Source organism: Podarcis melisellensis (genome assembly GCF_964234715.1).
Source record: "Podarcis melisellensis genome assembly, chromosome: 3".
Classification (NCBI taxonomy): domain Eukaryota; kingdom Metazoa; phylum Chordata; class Lepidosauria; order Squamata; family Lacertidae; genus Podarcis; species Podarcis melisellensis.
In genome coordinates this window covers 89,786,383-89,806,882 of record NC_138530.1, presented here as the reverse complement: position 1 = coordinate 89,806,882, position 20,500 = coordinate 89,786,383, and the positions used below count along the sequence as shown (strand labels likewise).

At 41.5% G+C, this 20,500-nt stretch overlaps 1 protein-coding gene across 3 annotated transcripts in view; it reads right to left on the bottom strand.

The window, feature by feature from the left end:
- Positions 1 to 360: 360 nt before the first annotated feature.
- ELOVL5 (ELOVL fatty acid elongase 5) overlaps positions 361 to 20,500 on the bottom strand; it is a 214,622-nt gene continuing 194,482 nt past the window's right edge. For all 3 annotated transcript variants that reach the window (XM_081906544.1, XM_081906545.1, XM_081906543.1), the window contains exons 4-8: positions 14,581 to 14,658; positions 8,213 to 8,384; positions 5,246 to 5,370; positions 4,361 to 4,495; positions 361 to 2,941 (exon numbers count right to left, since the gene is read on the bottom strand). In XM_081906544.1, the coding sequence (XP_081762670.1) occupies positions 2,810 to 2,941; positions 4,361 to 4,495; positions 5,246 to 5,370; positions 8,213 to 8,384; positions 14,581 to 14,658 (642 nt within the window). In that variant the 3' untranslated portion in view covers positions 361 to 2,809. The remainder of the gene's footprint in view (positions 2,942 to 4,360; positions 4,496 to 5,245; positions 5,371 to 8,212; positions 8,385 to 14,580; positions 14,659 to 20,500) is intronic.

Genomic DNA, 20,500 nt, shown 5'->3' with positions numbered 1-20,500 from the left:
CGCAGCAACCCCATAGTCGCCTTTGACTGGACTTAACTGTCCAGGGGTCCTTTACCTTTTTTTTTTACCTTAATACTTATGCAAAACTAAACTTAGGTAAATTACTTATCCAAGTCAAAGAAGGGACTACATGAGCCCAGTGTTTATAGGCTCATGCAGGCTCACCCACGTAACACTAAGCCATGGTTTAGTGGTCAGTTAATGGCTTCATTTGCACATAACAGAACTGTTAATAATGAAAATTTCACTTCCACGGCAAAGCTTCTCAAATACACTAAGATACCACTGTATTGAAACGCAGGCACAGGTACTCAATAACAATTTAATGATTAAAAACACAAAATGTTGACAATGTCAATATTTCAGACAAGCTAGTTTTTTTATTTTTAGCACACATGTTTAGACAGCATATTTTGAATGATGAAGCTGCTGTATGAAATATGTAAAGACTTTGCAAATCAGTACCTAGAAACCAAGGACACATACATACACACAAGCTTTGAGAACATAAAGCAGACAAACATAAACTGGTTCTGCCTCTCATTTCAAAAACAAGCAAAAAATAAAAATAATATGCGAGCCCATTAGGGAAAACACATTAGTTCCCCCAATAGCAGCTGTGCAAAAACATGGTAAAACTGATATTTGTATAAATATCAAATTATACTTAATATATAAACTTGGGGGATGGAAGCAATAGGATGGCTTGAGACAAATGAATTTCAATGACCAACAAGTTAGTAGGCTAAAACTCCACCAAATTACATAGTATATCCATTAAAGGTGCCTGCTTTATGACATTGCAAGTGTGGGGGGGCGGGGAAGTTTCCAACACACTTTATACAAGTTTCTTAATAAACCTTTAACAGGCCGAGGAAGTACAAGTGAAATACACAACACACACTAAGAAACAGACATTCATCACCAACCTATTTCCAAGGGTTTTTCGCAAGACAACAATAAAAGTCTGGCATGGCCCAATTTGCACACTTTCCAGCACGCGCGCGCACACACACACACACACACACACAACCCCCTTTGCTATAGGCACATTTTTTAAGTCAATGGTTTGGATCCAAAGGCTGACTCCGTATAAGTGAAGAGTATCTCTGCTTGCTCTGAGGGAGCTCCCCATTTCCCCTCAGCTGTAGCCCCCCCTTGCCACAAGCCAAACCCCATCCTCATCATTCTCAAGGATCCTCTGAACTCCGGGTCAGCTTTCTGAGAAAAAGGGGAAGTGATGGAAACCCTGTTCTGCCAGTGGGATTCCACCTGTGGCTGTTGGAATCCGACTTAAAGCTTGCAAGCGAGAAAGAAAAACACCAGCTAAGAATTGCAAGCTGAGCTTTGTCAAACAATGGAGAATGTGGACATGTCACAACTTCTGCAACAGTCAGAAAACTGCTTTGCAGTCAAATCGCAGGTAGGTCAATGGTTGGCTGGCCAGGATGCAACCTGGAGATTCACTTTTACATCTTTTAAACTTTTAACGAACTGGGGGGATGAACCAGCTGTGGCTTCTACACAGTTCCTGGTCAGAAGGATAGGGAATAAAAATGCCGGAGGTGGTTCATCTCACACTTCTGCCGCAATTTTAAAAGGGACAGGCTACAACATGGGAATGCCGATTTTTAAAGGGAGTAAGATGTCTCCCCCCCCCCCGCCCCCATTGCATTCTCTAATGCTGAAAGAAGGGGAGAGAGTCAGCATTCAGGTACGGATGCTGCTTAAGTGCCAATTAACTTCCCCATCACTTATGCAAATTAAAACCTAGTTGACAAAATCAAACTGAACCACCAAACTGCTGCAGACTTGTGATAATGGAATTAAAAAGACAGTAAGCACAATCAAACGTCTTTCTCCTGCACAATTCGTGACTGAAATGAAGAGTCCAGCTTTTCCCGTGAATCTTTCATTTCAAAAAGATCACGTGTGGGAGAATTACTCCAACTTCAGTGCAACACAGAGCAGACTTCTAGATGACTCACGAAAGGAGCCCAACTCATCTAGGATGGCTTCTCAACAGTCCATTTTGTTCTTGGGACCCTCAAATACAGGGGCACACACAGGCTGCATCATTGATCAAGAGTGCACATGAGCATGTGCAAGCAGTCTTATCCCAGCTGCCACCCAACAAGCATTTTGAAGGGGGAAAGCCATTCTTTCTACACATGTGCCCCGTTCACAACAGACACTATACCATGTCTATTTGGTAACTGAGTATCAGCCCCGTGAGAAGTCGCTCCCAGAGTCAAAACATTTCCATACATTTTCAAACCAGTATTAAGTTTTGGGCCCTGCTTTACTTCAAATTTAAGGCATGTGTGTTTTAAACTACTGGGGGAGGAAAAACACCTTAACACAGACAAAAAGACCTTTGTTGTACAAATCACAATCACATGCATTATCTACAGTTAAAAAATATGAGTTTGGATTACAGTCTTGAAATTGTGAATCATAATTCAGCACCTATCATATTGACTAGTAAGGCAACTGCAGTGACGAATATATCTATGTATTTATATATAGATATATGCACACATACTACAATAATACTCCCTTCCACAGTTTACACTCGTGTCTGTGACCACCCAGTATGATCAACACCATCAACTTGAGCCTATGGATAGTTTCTAGGATGTTTTGCACTTGTTAAGTCCTACATAAATCAACACTATTCTAGGCAGGAATAGCTACAGTAGCTGTCAAGAATTATATCAGTGCACAACACATATTGTGCTTACAATCAGGTGATTTTTGTTGTTGCTGTTGTTGCCTGGAATATCAAAATGGCTTCTCAGTTTGGTCTTCAATCCTTCCTTTGTTTTCTTTGCTTCACATTGTTCTCAAGGGAAGAAAAGCTATTTGTATACCCGTTCACAGCAGCCATGGAACCATTCTGATACTCTTTCCTTCTGGACGCTGCCTTTTTGTTGTAAGTCTAAAAAAAAAATATCACATAGGTCAGTAGTGAGCTTTCGTCCCACACAGCAACAAAGCAGCAAACTTGCCAATTTCATTTTGTTATTTAAGAAGCATCTTGCCCCTTCGTATGGACGTAAGACTAGGAAGCATACACCCTATTCAGATTCAATGACAAAACATAACATCCCTGTTTGATATCATGGTATGGGAGCAAGGTATGGTTTCTACAAACCACAACTTCCCATATAAAATGGAACAGGAAACTACAGTTTGTTTGCAAACTAGTGGGAGGAAGAGTAGCCAAAGGAAAGGCAAGAATGAAACCAAGGCTCTTGCCTATGTGCCCCTAAACTATGGTTAATGTCAACTACAGTTTGTTGAAACAAGCCAGTTTCTTAACCTATAATTTGAAGTTGGCTTGGTTTCAACCTACCATAGTTAAGATTAACCAGTCTCCTGAGTTCAGACGACACAGAAAGCTGTGGTTAATCTAAAACTGAGGTGGAAGTTTCCTAGCTCCCCATATTTGGGCAGCGCGTGAACTCATTTCTGCAACACTAAACTATGGTTTGATTTCATATGGCCAATGTCAGGGATGAAGGCAGTTGTAGTCCAGAACATCAGTTTGGGGAAGTCTTGTATAGCATTACAGCCAAACAAAACAAATATATAATAGTATCTCTAACAACTACGTATAGTTACTCTTTTCCTATTAGAACCAAAGACCATTGAATATGTCTTCAAGTTGTTTCTTTTCCAAAACAGCTCAGGAAAAAGTAGTTTCCTTCATTAAACACATTGCTTTAAGTTATACCGGACCTGATACCAAGCAACTGGTCCCAATCCTCTTTAAGTCACTTGTGCCTATGTTCCATTGAAATCAATGGGGAAAGTTAGTTGCAACTAACACCAATGGGATTTAAATGCTAATGGCTTTCTCTGAATAGGGACCACTGTGTAAATACTGCAAAGTAGCTGCAGCCACTAGGCCAAGCACATTTCCATGTCCAAAAAGTCCATTTTGTTCATTTGAAATGCTTTTTGGACCAACACTAGGGGGCTGGCGGGTTAGTCAAGTCAATAGGAACTGACTGCCCCTTGTATCTATTACATAAGATTTTAGTGGCAGCAGAGAAGGCCAATCCTCTCACACAGCAGCAAGTGCATAAAAGAGAGTGCAAGTTCCCATCTCCATTTGTTGCCTACGGTTGGCAGGGAGTGCTTCCTGTTGCTGCATTACAGCACCAAAGTAATTATAAAATTGACTATTAGTGGTGGTCCTGGGAAGTTAACCAAGTATGTCTTCTGCTAGGATCCAACTGTCCACTAATTTTGATAAGTGCATTCCGATACACAAACTTTCTAGTTGTTATTTTCTTTATCGACATTTGCAAAAAACAAAGAAGAAAAAAAAGAGGAATAAATCTTAATTTACCTGAATATAGAAATTTGTGAAAAGGATAATTAGGGAGATCATGTAGCCTATCTGGAAGTACAGCCATCCCAGGGGAAATGGACAAGGATAAACCACCCCACAGCTTGTCTGGAAGATTGTCAGGACAAATTGAGTCTGTTAAAGGTAAAAAAAGAAAGTGAAAGGATGAACAAGAAAACAGACAAACAAAGGAGTACATTGAAAGCATTCCTTATGTAGCAGTATAGCTGGGTATGAATGTGGAGGTTTTAAATTGCCTTTTGTACTTGGAGATTGGTGGTAAGAGATTGGTGGTTGTGCCCCTTGGAAGACCCCATTGCTCCCCAAGTGGGAGATGGGTAGGTACCGCACACCCTGTACAAGTTTGGCCGCTTAGCTGTGCCATTCAATTAAGCTCAAGTATTCACAAGTAGAGAACATGTCGATACTATGAAAGGGGGAGGAAAGACTACAAGTTTACTTATGTATCTCAAAATCTATCACCTTCCCAAGGCAGTTCACACTGAAAACGAAGGAAGCTACTGCAATCTCTACTGTAGGGTCACTGCTTAAAAATATATCATGTGGCTGGTCTTAAGTTCACAAGGGTTGAGTGAAAAGTGAAAAGAGCTGAGTATTGCTCCTCCATGGTTAGGAAAGCATAGTAAAGCTCGACTTACAAGTGAATTGGTGTACAAGTGAGAGGTTTGTAAGCAGTAACTAGGGCATAAGGGATTCCCTACTTCTGTTATATGCAGCTTCGTCATCTTAAAAAGATTCTGACCTCCAGTCTGAAGGGGGCATTATATAACTAATGTCCCCCATTAGAGTAACACACAGTAGCAACCAGCATAAGCATATAAGTATATGAGGAAAAAAGAATGTACAGAAGCACCATTTACTCACCAGCTGCCCCTGCGTGATATACTTCTTCCACCAAAGATAGGGGCGCATGGATGGAACGGCCGATAACCCATAATAGGAATACATGAGGACATGGATAAAGCTGTTAAGGGTGGCACCAAAATAGGCTGGAAACAATAGAAAGAGATGCTAGTTGATTTTTCTCTCTCGCAACAATATGCATTATAGGAAACATGCTTAAACTGTTCTATGCAAGTTTAAACCACTAAACTGACCCACTGAACTTTCCTTTTCTTTTTTGCCAATTAATTTTTTATTGAATTTCAAAGATATTTTTAACAATTTAACTTCAAATTTAATACAAATTTAATTAATTAATTAAATAATAATAATAATAATAATTTGACTTCCTGTCCTTCCTCCCTGGTGTTTCCATTCCTGCCCTTTCCTTCTGTAATATATAACATACTTTTATCTATTACATTTCCCCTTTATTACAATTCATTGCTCATTTATTTCCTGCCCCCTGCTCCATTTCAATTCCTCAGACCTGCTGAACTTAACACAAAACTTCAAAGGCAATGATATATATATATATATATATATATATATAGAGAGAGAGAGAGAGAGAGAGAGAATATCAGATGTCGAAAGTCAGATCTGCCATGCAAATTGGGTTTAACTGCTTTAAGAGCAATGTCTCTCCCCCCGTAAGACTGGCTTGGACTGTGTTTTTAAGAGGTGGGCTATGAATGGTAATCCCCTTCATGGATCACTGCCTTGTCGTGGCAAAGGGGCTTGAATAACTCCAGGAAGCTATGAGCTATGGCATGCAGGGCCACCCAAGACGGACAGGTCATAGCCGAGAGTTTAGACTAAATGTGATCCACCTGGAGAAGGAACTGGCAAACCAGTATTTTGCCAAGAAAACTCCATGGAAATAAAAAAGGAGAAGCTTTGAGAAAAAAAGTGAGTGTTTCCAAAGTATGCTCTGGTTCATGGGGTCACGAACACGACTAAGAGGATGAAACAACAACATGAATGGTAACAAGACTGCCAGCTCCTTCACAGGCTCTGATCCTGAATCAAGTTGCATGCGACAACACACTTTCAACCTTCAGGTTAGGGACATTCACTCCATCAGCATAGTAAGGCAGAGATGGAAACAGGAAGCCCTATCTGGTCATATATGCAGAGGCTTTGCAGCTGAATGAGTACCCCAATGTGAATTCACACCCAGATGTGCATCATCAAATAATTGATGACACCAAGGGCATCAAAGTGCAGCAAGCAGCAACTGCTTCCTCATCCCTTTCTTTCAATGGGCTGGTGCAGCAGTTACAAACACTGGATTGCCAGCTCTGCATATTCTCCGTACAGTTTGCAAGTGTCTTTGTTCATTCAAATTCATTTTCTCCTGCCTTTCCTTTAAAAGAAATGCTCAAACGTGGCTTACAATTTAACCAGCACATTTTTTAAAAAATGCAAAGATTGATTACCATAAAAAAGAGAGCAGGCTGAGAGTGCGTTTGTTAAAAAACCAGAAGCGTTCCTATTGGGTATACAGTGGACCTTCTGGATACGAACTTAGTTTGTTCAGGGGGTCCATCCGCAACCTGAAAAGTCCATATCTGGAGGTGCTGCTTCTGCGCATGCATGCGGGGTGAAACCAGAAGTATACACTTCCGGATTTGCCACGTTCCAAACCTGAAGTTTACGTATCCGGAGGGATACATAAGTAGAGGTACGACTGTAGTAGGTGAAGAAATGCCAAAGAGAGATAAAAAAAACCTGTTGATGTATATAACTACAGCAGCAAGGACTCTTTTAGCACCCAAATGGAAAGAGTGGCAGACAAAGATGATGGAATATGCAGACTTGGCGAAGCTGACCGGGAAAATTAGAAACCAGCATGATCAAGCTTTTCAAAGGACTGGGGTAAATTTGTACAATGTTTGAAGGACAATTGCAAAGAATTAACAACACTAGCAGGAACGATCTAAAAGGCTTGTAACGATTATGATTCATACCTTCTTATACAGTGGTACCTCGGGTTAAGTACTTAATTTGTTCCGGAGGTCCGAACTTAACCTAAAACTGTTCTTAACCTGAAGCACCACTTTAGCTAATGGGGCCTCCTGCTGCTGCCATGCCGCTGGAGCACAATTTCTGTTCTCATCCTGAAGCAAAGTTCTTAACCTGAAGCACTACTTCTGAGTTAGTGGAGTCTGTAACCTGAAGCGTATGTAACCTGAAGCGTATGTAACCTGAGGTATCACTGTATTGATTTAAAAATGTGACAACTGAATTGATGAAAGATAAGTAGGAAAAAATACAAATGCTATGAGATAGAAAGGAAATATGGTAACCATGAGGTGGGTGGGAGGGAAGTTGAATAGCTCATAAGAGCAAAAAATTTACTGTGGAAAAATAAGGATGTATTTAAATGTTATAAAATGGAAAGTTAATAAACATTATATTTAAAAGAGAGAGAGCAGGCTGGAAGCAGGTAAAATAGTTCTACTGAGGTTGGTTATGATCACATGGAACCACAGCAGCTCCCATGCACTTTTTTGAAGACTTTTGGAGTGCCAGTTTCCCATTGTACTTTAACAAATCCGGCTTGCCAGCCAACCACAGAGCAAGCTTGAAAGTAATATTTGACCAGAGAACAAATTAAAAGGCCAGGAGCTTGACAGATGAAAGCTTTGGCTTCAAGTTATTAGAAATTTTGTATGCAAAGTTGATGGCCTGCTAAGAAAACCCTAAGAGCAGTTGGATAACAGCTGAAAGAACAGAGGGAGATACACAGAACTGACCCAGCTTTGAGGAGGAGGTTGCTGTTACAAGCTGCTGGCAAACCAGCACAACCCTACCCGTTTCCAACCAAGGAGACTGTTTTCCCAAGAAGTGAAGGTGTGCATTAACACGCCCTCTTCAAACAGAAGGAGTTTTTCAGGAAATGCACACACACACAGGTCTCTCATCACGAATTACAAGAATACTTACAGTGGCCACAAGGCACCCAGTTCATAACAAACCACCAGATGTTTAGCATTGTTGCATGGTGATAGACGTGAAGAACGGTGATCTGATGGTTATTTTTCCGTAATATAAAGAAGAAAGTATCCATGAACTCGATGAGCTTTGAGAAGTAGTACCACCAAAGGACACGTATGATCTAAAAGGAGAGGGAAAGAGGTCAGGCATTTGTTCCACAGAGGCAAATGAAATAAGACAGCTCATGGCAAATTCTACTGCCCCAGCAAATAATCTCTCCCCATCCCTCAGATCCTGGTGATCAATAATCATTGCAATATAGGCTTAGTTCAAACAGAATGCTGTGTCATTCATTTGAATCCAGCCTAGCATACTAACCATGGTTATTTTGTAGCAACAAACCACTATTTAAAGCCATAGCTTGGCCGATGCATGTGAAACCATGGCTTGCATTAAGTGCAGTGGAACACACCAAGCTACACAGGCATGAGGCAAGAGCAGGAGGTGGGAAACAAAGCTTTGCAGAAATAAATCATGGCTTGTCTGGTCTCTGAGGTTCTTTTAACCATGGTTTGTTCAACAAGCCATGAGCAAATGATGGCTTAGCATTACATAATATGCTTTGCCAATAACAGCACCATCGTTCAGAAATGATGATCTCAGAAAGCGAGCAAGCAGAATGGTTTAGCCAAGTTTGGTCGATGGTCTTCAACAACCATTGGGGCAACTGAAAATTGGGTTATTGGGTGCTCAGCCATACAGTGTGACAGTCATGATCTATCTATATCTATCTATCTATCTATCTATCTATCTATCTATCTATCTATCTATCATCATCTATCTATCTATCTATCTATCTATCATCTCTATCTATCTATCATCTATCTATCTATCATCTATCTATATCTATCTATCTATCTATCATCTATCTATCTATCATCATCTATCTATCTATCTATCTATCATCTATCTATCTATCTATCTATCTATCTATCTATCTATCTATCTATCTATCTATCTATCTATCTATCTACTATCTATCTATCTATCATCATCTATCTATCCATCTATCATCTATCTATCTATCTATCTATCTATCTATCTATCTATCTATCTATCTATCATCTATCATCTATCTATCTATCATCTATCTATCTATCATCTATCATCTATCATCTATCATCTATCATCTATCATCTATCTATCTATCTATCTATCTATCTATCTGTCTGTCTATCTATCTATCTATCATCTATCTATCTATCTATCTATCTATCTATCATCTATCTATCATCTATCTATCTATCTATCTATCTATCTATCTATCTATCTATCTATCTATATCATCTATCTATCTATCTATCTATCTATCTATCTATCTATCTATCTATCATCTATCTATCTATCTATCTATCATCTATCTATCTATCTATATATCTATCTCTATCATCTATCTATCTATCATCTATCAAAATGAATAAGCCACTTTCTTTAAAAAAAACAACACCTCTAAGCAGTTCACATAAAGTAGTCATAAGAAAATAGCAGTAAAGTCTACAGACTTGGAATCAAGTAGACATAATAAAACATAGATCACAGAATTGTAGAGTCAGAAGGGACCATGGGGGGGTCCTAATCCAACACCCTGCAATGCAGGCATCTTTTGCCCAACGTGGCACTCAAACCCACGACCCTGAGTTTAAGAGCCTCATGCTCAACAGACTGAGCTATCACCAGGACCACTGTAAAAAACAAACTTAAAAGATACTTGAAGGCATAAATACTTAGTGGCAGCTCCAGCCCAGTGTACCACTTCTCCCTTCTTTTTGACCTGATGCAACAAGTAGGCCATCATGCTGCTACAGGCAGATAAGGAAGGTGGGAGTTGCATGAGGCAATGCTGACCGAGTGGCAGAGGAGGCCTCTCCCTTCTTATCTCTAGGTACTGAACATGGCCCCTTAGATGCTGACTCATGTCCCAGTCATGTCTGAGAGAAGGCCTTGTCCACAAAGATGTATAGTACCTCCTGACTGGGGCACCCTGACCAGGGTTTAATGTGCCCACATCCAATGATGTGCTGGGCCAGAGTGCACAGCAGATGTATGGGTTGGTGAATGGGATTTGTGGCTTTCTGACACCCTTCCCGGAAGCCTCTTTATGCATTAGTTACCAGAACAGGGTAACTTGCTCCATGTTCTCTGCAGGGCTTTGGTCTTGACCTTAGAGTTGTTGGTTTTGCTAGATCGAAGGCAGCTTCCTATGTTGTCCCCAGGACAGGGAAGTTTCGAAAACAGCCGGCAATGCATGTGTGCTGTTCAAAATAAAGTAAGGTGCTTTCTGGAAGGACCCAAGTCCCTGGGCATGCTCTGGATTGTAGCCATAAAACCGAAACGGTGACTAAAGCAAAAGAGGCAATGATTTAGAAGCCTATTCAAGTGTACCTCAGGTGCACCAAGACACTCAGGGGAGAGGTTTCAATCTCTACACTGCTGCTGTGATCTCCGAAGAACAATCTGAGCAACAAACAGAGGATTGTGCTACTGTATTCCCTAAAAGGAAATTGCTTTCCTCCAGGCTGGGGAGAATGAGGCGCTGAAGATTGGGCTGATGTGAAAGGAGAGAAACACTGCTGCAAGCAAGCAACCGTAATGTGAAATCACGAAGAATTCTTGTTCCACAAACATGCCAAAGCCTGTGTTAAGATGATGTTACAGGACACGGAACTGTTCAACCTCATGCCTGACACTGAGAACTTGAAAACCAAACTGGAGTTCAGAAAGGTGAGCAGACAGATATCCACACTGTTGTATGGAGAAGAGCCGATTTTGGAAAAATTAGGACTTTTATTTGTCGTGAAATCTTTCCCACATTTCTCTCTACAGGAAGTTTATTTTCAGTCCAATGCACATAAACCTGATGATGATGATACTGTCCCCCATTTTGTGGAATCCCTCTCACCGTATAACATCATCTCTTCCCTAACATATTAATCTTATTTCTATAATGTCAATGAAAAGAAGGAGAAAGAAGAGTGTGTAGACTCCAGCTAACCTGCTGGTTGGAAGATGAAGACAACTGCTAAGTCTACTTTAAAATAAATTGAAAGAACACTACTGTCCATTTTAAGCCCATACACTTCACACACAAAATCCAAGACACCTCATGCTTATTATTGTTTGGTGCTATGTCTCCTGGTTTGGTAAGAGCCTATCTGGTTCTTTGGTAAGAGCCAATCACCCTTTCTGGTTTGGATGATACAGAGAACTCTGGTATAAGAAACCCAGACATCTGTTCTGAAGAGAATCACCCAAGCAGGTGAAAGAAAGTATACAGGGGATGGTTCATTCCCATTTGAACAAAACATGGTTTATCAGGCCAAGATTGTGACATCTGAACCGGCCCCAAATTTCATAATAGAGAGATTCTGAAAGTTAGAATGGAAACTCATTGGCATGATTACATGGCCTGACCTTTCAGTGATGTTTCGAAAGCTCTAGGCATGAGAACCCAAAAGGCATGTCGTGATGAACTTCTGGGACTGTACCAGTCCAAAAAGTCCTAAAAAAACTTGAAGGGCCTCAATTGGCCCCTGGTCCTGCAGTCCCGTCCCCCCGGCCTACTGGGTTTTGGCACCACTGACTAAATTAGCCGTCCAAAATTTAGTTGAGTCAAGTTGGTGTCACCCATAACAGCGTCCTAAAGAAACCTGGGTCGATACTGCTCATGCTTTTAACATCTACACATCTGAAATATCTTTCATTCTTTTCTTTTTTTAAAAGGTAACTTGTAAAAGCATAAGCTTATCGATTTGCGTCAGCTAAAGCAAACTAACATGGAAAACAGAAGAAGACAGCTGATTTTCCCGGGATGCCGCAAAACAACACAGAAGTGGAATCGTCTTGTAGCCTTCATTAATGAAGTTACTCGCTGCTTTTGAAATGTAGACACTTGTAACAGGGTCATTTCTTTTCAGGTTTTAAAACACTGCTTCTGTCTGTGATCTAATTTTATCATTTTATATAATGAGTTGTGCACTACATCTGTCTCACAGTGTCCTCTCGAAGGATATGAGATACTTCATTCTTTGTCGCTAGTTATTACTGTTCCTCCATTCAAACTGTCACATGCAAATGTCAGAAAGTGTTTCTTTAGAAGTGTTCAGTACTATAAGAAACAAAGGAACTGAAAATGAGGGAATTAGGCAATTATGATTCTTATTTGTTCACTGGCTATAATGGGAGATGTAATTTTCAGGCACTATGTTCCAAGGGAGAGACAAGTTAAAAATAGTTTCATGGTTTTCCAGTTCTTTTGACTGCAGGCCAATTTCAGATTTGCTTTTATAAGAACATTTTGCTTGCTGGACACTGACAGGTAAAGAAATCTATCTGGGATATCCTGGCAGGATACAGAAATGTTCTAATAGGGTTCACACTAAGACTTCAACATCTAACACCCCAGGAAAGAAACCCAGCCAGATGAGCGGGGTATAAATAATAAATTATTATTATTATATTATATTGTAGAAAAAAGGGTGGGAAAGTTCATAGTGATATTCCATAGGGTGCAGTGCTAGAAGCAACATTTCCTCACGTATGTGCTCTACCCTGAGCTCCTTAGAGGAGAATTGTCCTAGGTAGATTAGAATTTCTATGAGCATAGTGGCTTCTATGCCACATTGCATTAACCACAAGCTTATGTTTCTAGCAACCATCTCCTAAGTTCCCATTCAGTTACTGCATAACGCAAACCAAGTCCCAGACGTTCTCATGGTCAGCTGGAGAACAATGAACCCAGCCTGCCTCTTGACCACACTACAATGCTAGGAGTGACAGCCTGCTGCTGGGAACAATGGTTACAGGAAACGGATCTCTTTCAGGAAGAACCGAGTCATTAAGAGAGCCAAGGATTGGATGAAGAACGACTTGACTCTCATACGGGGGGGTGGGTTGTGTTTTGAATGGTTGCCCTTTCTCTCCCCACTACCCATGACAATGCCATTTGGCTGATTTTACTAGTATAGCATCTCCTTCACCCTGTGGCGAAGTGGGGCAAGGGGAGGGGAAGTGATGGCCAATAGCTGTGTTGGTCCATAGTGGGTGTGGTTGGAAATCCAAAAACCTACATCAGGCAGTACCTTTATTAGGTCCAACCAATATCTTACAAAACAGTGAGCAAGTTTTGCAATTGAAGCTAGTGAAAAGCTTTCTTTCTTTCTTTCTTTCTTTCTTTCTTTCTTTCTTTCTTTCTTTCTTTCTTTCTTTCAATTGTCACTTCGTTTGCAAAAGTTTCTATACCTCCAGTATCAAGAGCTCAAAATGGAAAACTGCGGAATGCCCAGAAATGTACACATTTCCTACAAAAGAGACACAAAACTTTTGATTCTTGAGGATTGTATGCTAAAGCTATCCAATGTTAGAAGCGGTGTCCCCAGTTTTAGCCTCGCAACAACCTTGTGCAGTAGGGCTAAGCCTATAGATAGTGACTAACCCAAAGCATTTAACCACCCTTCACTTGGCTCTATGCACAAGACGGAGTTAAGCAAGAGATTCATGGCTGGCCAGGTTGGGACAGAGATTTCTATGTCTTGTCTAGCATCCTTTAATGCTAGAAATGAAAGCAGTTGACAGAACATGTTCAATTGCCTCCTGAATATTTATCTGCATGGCTCCTAAACCAATGAAAACACTGCCGTCTCCATCTCCTTGTTAACGACGGAAGGGATGTGCACCAGTTTTTAAGTGTACCAAATCACCCGTGGCACTGCCAAATGATGAATTCAACCAACTAAAGCACAATTTTATTCCAGGAAAGTATCTTTATTCAGTGCCAGTAAGCCAAATTACAGTTACATGTATTTCCCACATACCCTACAGAGTCAGGCTCCTCATAAAATGAGGGCGTTTCAAGCTAGGAATTTCAGAGAGATCCACTGAAAACATATGTAAGTAGCAATACACAGAACAGAGTGGGCTGCACTTCTTACAAGCCTTGAATTATCAACATTGGGTGCTTGCATTACTCCTTTATGTTCAGATATGTCTAGATCAGGGTTTCTCAAACTTGGGCCTTCAGCTGTGTTTGGACTACAACTCCCATCACCCCTAGCTAGCAGATCAGGGATGAATGGGGGTTGTAGTCCAAAACCAACTGGAGACCCAAGTTTGGGAAACTCTGGATGGACTAGATGGATTTAGTGCCGATGCACTAACTTTCCTTTCAAGGCTCTATCAAAGCATGCAAATTACAGCAAAGCCTTTCCTTTGGCAATAACAGAGAAGGGTACACATCCTTCCCAAATATGTAAGATCTGCACTGACCTTCGCTCCAAATGCAAGAAGCAAAGCAAAAGAGTAGAGTCAGCTTATATTGTTACCTTCATATCAGCTTCACCTCCACTGTGCGTATCCTGACAGAAGAAATTGTATCCGCCTTCCCATACTCCTGTCACCAGCTAAATGAAGAAAGAAAAAGAAAGAAGGCCATTGAAAACATTGCACATTTTTACGATATATATATATATATATAAACAAACTTAAAAGAATCAAAGCCATATTCACAAGACCTTAGGGTAAAAGTCCCCCAAAGGCAGTTTTATTAGATGCTGGAGGCAAACGACAGCTTTTAAAAGAGTGGAGAGTGATAGGGGGATTTTTCTATTCTGGCTTGGTCAGACCACGCCTGGAATATTGTGTCCAATTCTGGGTCCCACAATTTACTGTATTTTTCGTCCTATAGGGCACACCGGCCCATAGGACGCACCTCGTTTTTTGGGGGGGGAAATGAATAAAAAAAATATATTTCCCCCCCGCCACGGGGCTGGGGCAGGGGAAGCCCAAGCTTCCCCTGACCCCAGCCCCCAGAACAGGCTGCTATCTGCAAGCCTTGTGAGCCCGGCGGCAACTCCCGCCAGATGCGCAAGGCTTGCGGACACCTGCATGAAGCACGGGGCACCCTCCAGAGGGATCCCCGTGCTTCGGGCTGCATGCTGCTGCCCGCAAGGCTTGCGAGCCCGCGGCAACTCCCTCCAGGCTCGCAAGGCTTGCGGAGAGCTTCCTGAAGCCTGGAGAGCAAGAGGGGTCGGTGCACACCGACCCCTCTCGTTCTCCAGGCTTCAGCGAAAGCCTGCATTCGCCCCATAGGACGCACACACATTTCCCCTTCATTTTTGGAAGGGAAAAAGTGCGTCCTATATGGCAAAAAATACGGTAAGCAGGATGTTGACAAGCCAGATTGTGAGCAGAGGAGGGTGATCGAGAGTCTGGAAGTCAAGTGCTATGAGGGAATTTGGAATGTTTAGTTTGGTAAAGAGGAGACTGAGAGGAGATATGATAGCCAACTTCATATATCTAAAGGGCTGTGTGGCGTTTGCCCTCCTAGGTGTGTGACATCATACTGGGTTCATAAGGAAAGGGTTAACTAATTGTAAAATGACTAACCAATGGGAACCCAAAGGGAGAAGTCAGGAGTTAGAGTTAGAGTTGTTGAAGAGACAGTCTGGAGTTAGGAGAGACAGAGAAGATAAGTCTGTGGGTTGGGCTAGTCTGGTGTGAGAGAGGGAGAGAATTTGTTAAGAGGAGTCAATCAAACAGTTGAGATAATCAGATAAGGTATTAGGAAGGTATAGGCCGGTAAAGAAACTAAAGTTAAGATACTGACAGGAATATTATCTGAGAAACCATAAATTTGTTAATGCTTGTAAAATAAACTTGGTTTTTTTGGTTCACTTTTAACAACTGACTGGACTCAGTGTTTTACCCGAGAGTAACGGGTTGGTGGCAGTGGGGAAGCGAGCACAGTGGTGGCACAGGAATCAATAGACCGTTAAACGTCCGGGGACCCTGTGTGATCACCACAGGCTGCCACATGGAAGATAGAGCGAGCTTGTTTTCTCCTACTCCAGAGGGTAGGGGCTTCAAGTTACAAGAAAGGAGATTCCAACTAAACATCAGAAAGAGCTCTTCGACAGCAGAACAGATTCTCTCGGAAGGTGGTGGACTCGCCTTCCTTGGAGGTTTTTAAGCAGAGACTGGAAGGCCATATATCATGGATGCTTTAGTTGAGATTCCTGCATTGAAGGGGGGGGGGTCATCTTGTCCAGCCTCCTGCAATGCAGGAATCTTTTGTCAAACCCATGGCCCTGAGATTAAGATTATGGTCCCTTATAACTCTATGATTCTAAGAGTTCACTGAAGGAGGGTGCAGAGTAGGGCTGCTGATGGGTGTTGCCTCCCAAGGGCTGGACAGAGGAGCCTTTGGGATTGAGATTCCCTATCATGCACTACTCAGTCAGGTTTTGGAAATGTCTGCTATCCAATAGCCTAGAGGTAAAAGTGAGATACAGTGGTACCTGGGGTTACATACGCTTCAGGTTACAGACGCTTCAGGTTACAGACTCCGCTAACCCAGAAATATTACCTCAGGTTAAGAACTTTGCTTCAGGATGAGAACAGAAATTGTGCTCCGGCGGTGCAGCAGCAGCAGGAGGCCTCATTAGCTAAAGTGGCGCTTCAGGTTAAGAACGGACCTCCGGAACGAATTAAGTACTTAACCCGAGGTACCACTGTATGTACACATCACAATGCTGAAATAGCCTGCAACTCTTGGGGGAGGGATTGATAATCTTTAAGAGGGGCTTCTATAAAAGCAGGATGAGAGTAGAGTCTGATTCCGAAACAGTCTTCTTTTAGACTTTCCATCAGATTTCTATTTCAAGTCTTCTTGACTTGACCACAAGAAGCTTCCTTACAAGAAAACATGAAAATATAATTTTAGATTTGACAAAAATACTGGTCAAATCTCATGAGTATTGACTTGGCTGGGCCAGCAAGCAAAACAAAACAAAACTCAACTCAAGGCAAGAGGCCAGGATTTATAATTTAGATAACGTCTTCTGAAAAATGTTTATCTAGAACTTCATGTAATATATCTTCCTTGAACCTCCCCCCCCCAAAAAAACCACACACAGCATTTTAAAATCAAAGGACTAACCTCAACATTTGGAGTGCATATATAGTGAATGTCAACTGGTTTCCATAAACAGTTCTAAATGTGCAAGACTCATTGCTTTAGCATGCCTGAGATTTCTCCAGCTGAGATTTCTGCATTTTTATGAAATCAGATATAGCTTTTGTGGCTGATCCAGGACTTGGCCAGTTCATATACACAAAGCTTAGTTGGTGGCCTAGAGGCAGTCACTTTCTATTGGCCTGGACTACCTAACAGGGCTGTTGGGTGGATAAAACTGCGGGGGGGGGGGGAGGAAAGATAAAATTAAATATGCTTTCCAAACTGTTTGGATGAAGAGGGTGGAACAAAAATATAAATGCAATGTAATAAGCAGCTCTCTTTTGGCATTCCTCCCCCCACCTAACTTCACTATAAAACTACTGCTTGGTTTCCAGTACAAAAATAAAAACATGCATTTTGAAAACAAGATACTCTAACTTTTTGTTGGGGTGGGGTGGGGGTGGGGAGTACTACCCAATGATAGCATAATCATTATTGGCAGAATTTCCATTCAAACTATCTCAACAAACTCTGGCTTTGGGAATACCACAAAGAATATGTTCTCCATTTATAGTTTGCAAGTTCGCCATAGCAACCTGCTGCCCATTCCTGCTGCCACTGCATTCAGTCTCTGTAGCTATCTCATCTTACATATGAAATGACAAAGAGGCTTGAGCACACATGGGAAGGAGGACTTGACCATTAATTGTTCCCTACAGGATTTCCCAGAAGCTCTACAGCAGCAGCAATTTGGTGTATTTGTGCTTTTTCTTTGCTGTCAAACAAAACAAAAGAAAACCCTTCTATACATAATGCAGAATTTGTGCCCACCATTTAGAAAGCCCCTTACTACTACAGCATCCTAAATTATTATCTGTTCACAGAAGTCAAGATTTCCCCACCTTTTCCATTCTTGCAGATCACTGGCATTATTAACTAGTCTACTATATTCTGTTGAGCCTTGGCTGCTGATTGAAGGGTCTAACCACACATTAGGTTAACAATGTGATTAGCAATGACACAAGGGATTAAAAAAAATACCAGGTGGGTTAGTGTCACAGAGGGAGGAGCAGGTAACAGATTTTTATTTTTATTTTGCTTTCAAAAAACACACAAAAGGTACATCTTAAAATGTACCGTTTCTATTAAGGCAACATGACCCTGAAATCCAAACGCAGTATCTGAAGTTATTTGTTTGGCCAGATATTTCCCTTCAAATTAAAAACCAGAAGGGGGAAAAATGCATTCCTGTGAGGTTCTAAAGGAGAAAGGATTGCGTAGATGTGTTCATTGTGGGTAATCCTGGTGCCAAAATATTTGCTCCGGAACACATGCCACAGATGCCACTATCTCACTTGAACACCTACTTTGACACAGCAAGTATGTTCAAGTGGAAAAGTAAATGAAGACTAATGATCTCTAAACAAATAAACTGCTCCTGTCGTATCTGCAATAATTAGGTGTTTCCCAAGCAATATAAAAAGTTAGGTATCTAACTCTCTGAGAGAAGTGCTGTTTGTTGTGAGGTTTTTCTGCAGGGAAAAGGCGTGGGGACAAACTGTTTAAGACTGTCATGCCACTTTTGTAGAAGATTCTGAACTCCTATTCTAGGACATTTGCTCCTGTTCCCATTTTAGCCGGGATCTTTTAGAACACTTCGCATGAACATCCTACTCAGGTACCAACCAAAGCCAGAATAACTAGGCTACAGAGCCTCCAGACCTTTATAGAATGGGAAAACAAACCTTGTCTCCCCAGGTAAGGAAAGGCCATTCTGTGCAAACCAAGAACACGCCATGCCCCCCCCAAGCAACTGATAAATGAACTGGAGAGCTGGAAAAACAAAATCTAGCAAGGGGAGGAATAATTGAATAATCTAGATTCAACAAGAAATATCGTATATACAACCGACAGATAGGTAGCTGGAGGTCCTTTTATCTATTTCTTTCTTCTTTTTCCTCTTTTTCCTTTTATCTCCCTTGGTAGTTTATTCTTATTCTCATATTCTTATTGTACTTTGGTAAGAACTGTATCCCCTTCATGTATCACTGCCTTGTTGTGGTGAAGGGGCTTGAATAACTCAAGAGAAGCTGTGAGCTATGGCATGCAGGGCCACCCAAGACGGACAGGTCATAGCCGAGAGTTTAGACTAAATGTGATACACCTGCAGAAGGAACTGGCAAACCACTCCAGTATTTTGCAAAGAAAACTCCATGGACATTAAAAAAAAGAGAAGCTTTGAGAAGTGAGAGTTTCCAAGTCATGCTCTGGTTCATGGGGTCACGGAGAGTCGAACACGACTAAGACGACTAAACAACAACAAGAACAGTATACAGATAAGGGGAGGACAGTTTGAGAACCCTGTGTGAGAGGTGGGTGTGACATTACCATATGAGAGTGCTGGAGGTGAAATAGTTAAACAGGTTACCCTATCAGAACCTGGGGGAGGGGGGTGGAATCAGAGGGACTATAAAACCAGCTCTGGGAGGGGCAAAGGGAGGAGTTTGTTGGAAGTTAGGTGGTTGGTTGGAGTGGAAGTGAATTGGGATAAAGTCTGTGGGTAGGTTGAGTTAGTGTAGCGAAATAAGCTGAGTCAGGAACAGTTAGGGGCTAGGAAGACAAGTAAATATCTCAGAGGTAGTTTAGTGAGTGAGAGCAGGTAGCGGAAGTTATAGGTCTGGATAGGCACCCCATGAATGTAATTGACTGATACTGTTTATGAAACCACATGTTTGTTAAACTGCAATAAATAAACAGATGTTTATGTCCCAATTTAACCCTGACTGGACTCAGTATTGTACCAGGTTGGGCCTGGGTGGTGGCAGCAAGAAATAAAGTGGTGGCACAGGGATCAATAGACGGTGAAACATTTGGGGACCTGTGTGATCGCCACAGTGGGTAAGGAGAGGTACCACAGTGATGAGAGGCTGTGGGAAGAGAGGGACAGGTGAGACCTGGGAGGGCACACCTTCCTCTTTAGGGGATGAAAGTTACAATATAAGCAATGGGTAGTTTCTTTTCCCCTGTTCCTTCTTCCTTTAGTTTCTTTCTTTTTTGTATTTCCTGTAGATTAGTTTGCTCTTTTTACGGTACTGTGAAAATGTAAATAATTCCCCCCCCCCAAACAACAACAACATGCGTTTCTAATATCATAGGGTTCTACGTAAATATTATTCAAAGGATGTGTTTGCTAGAGACTCATTTCATGCAGTTTTCTGGTCTTCCGAGCTGCTTGCCTTGACATAGGAGCAGGTTATGGTCACTGTCACTTAACCACACATCTCCCA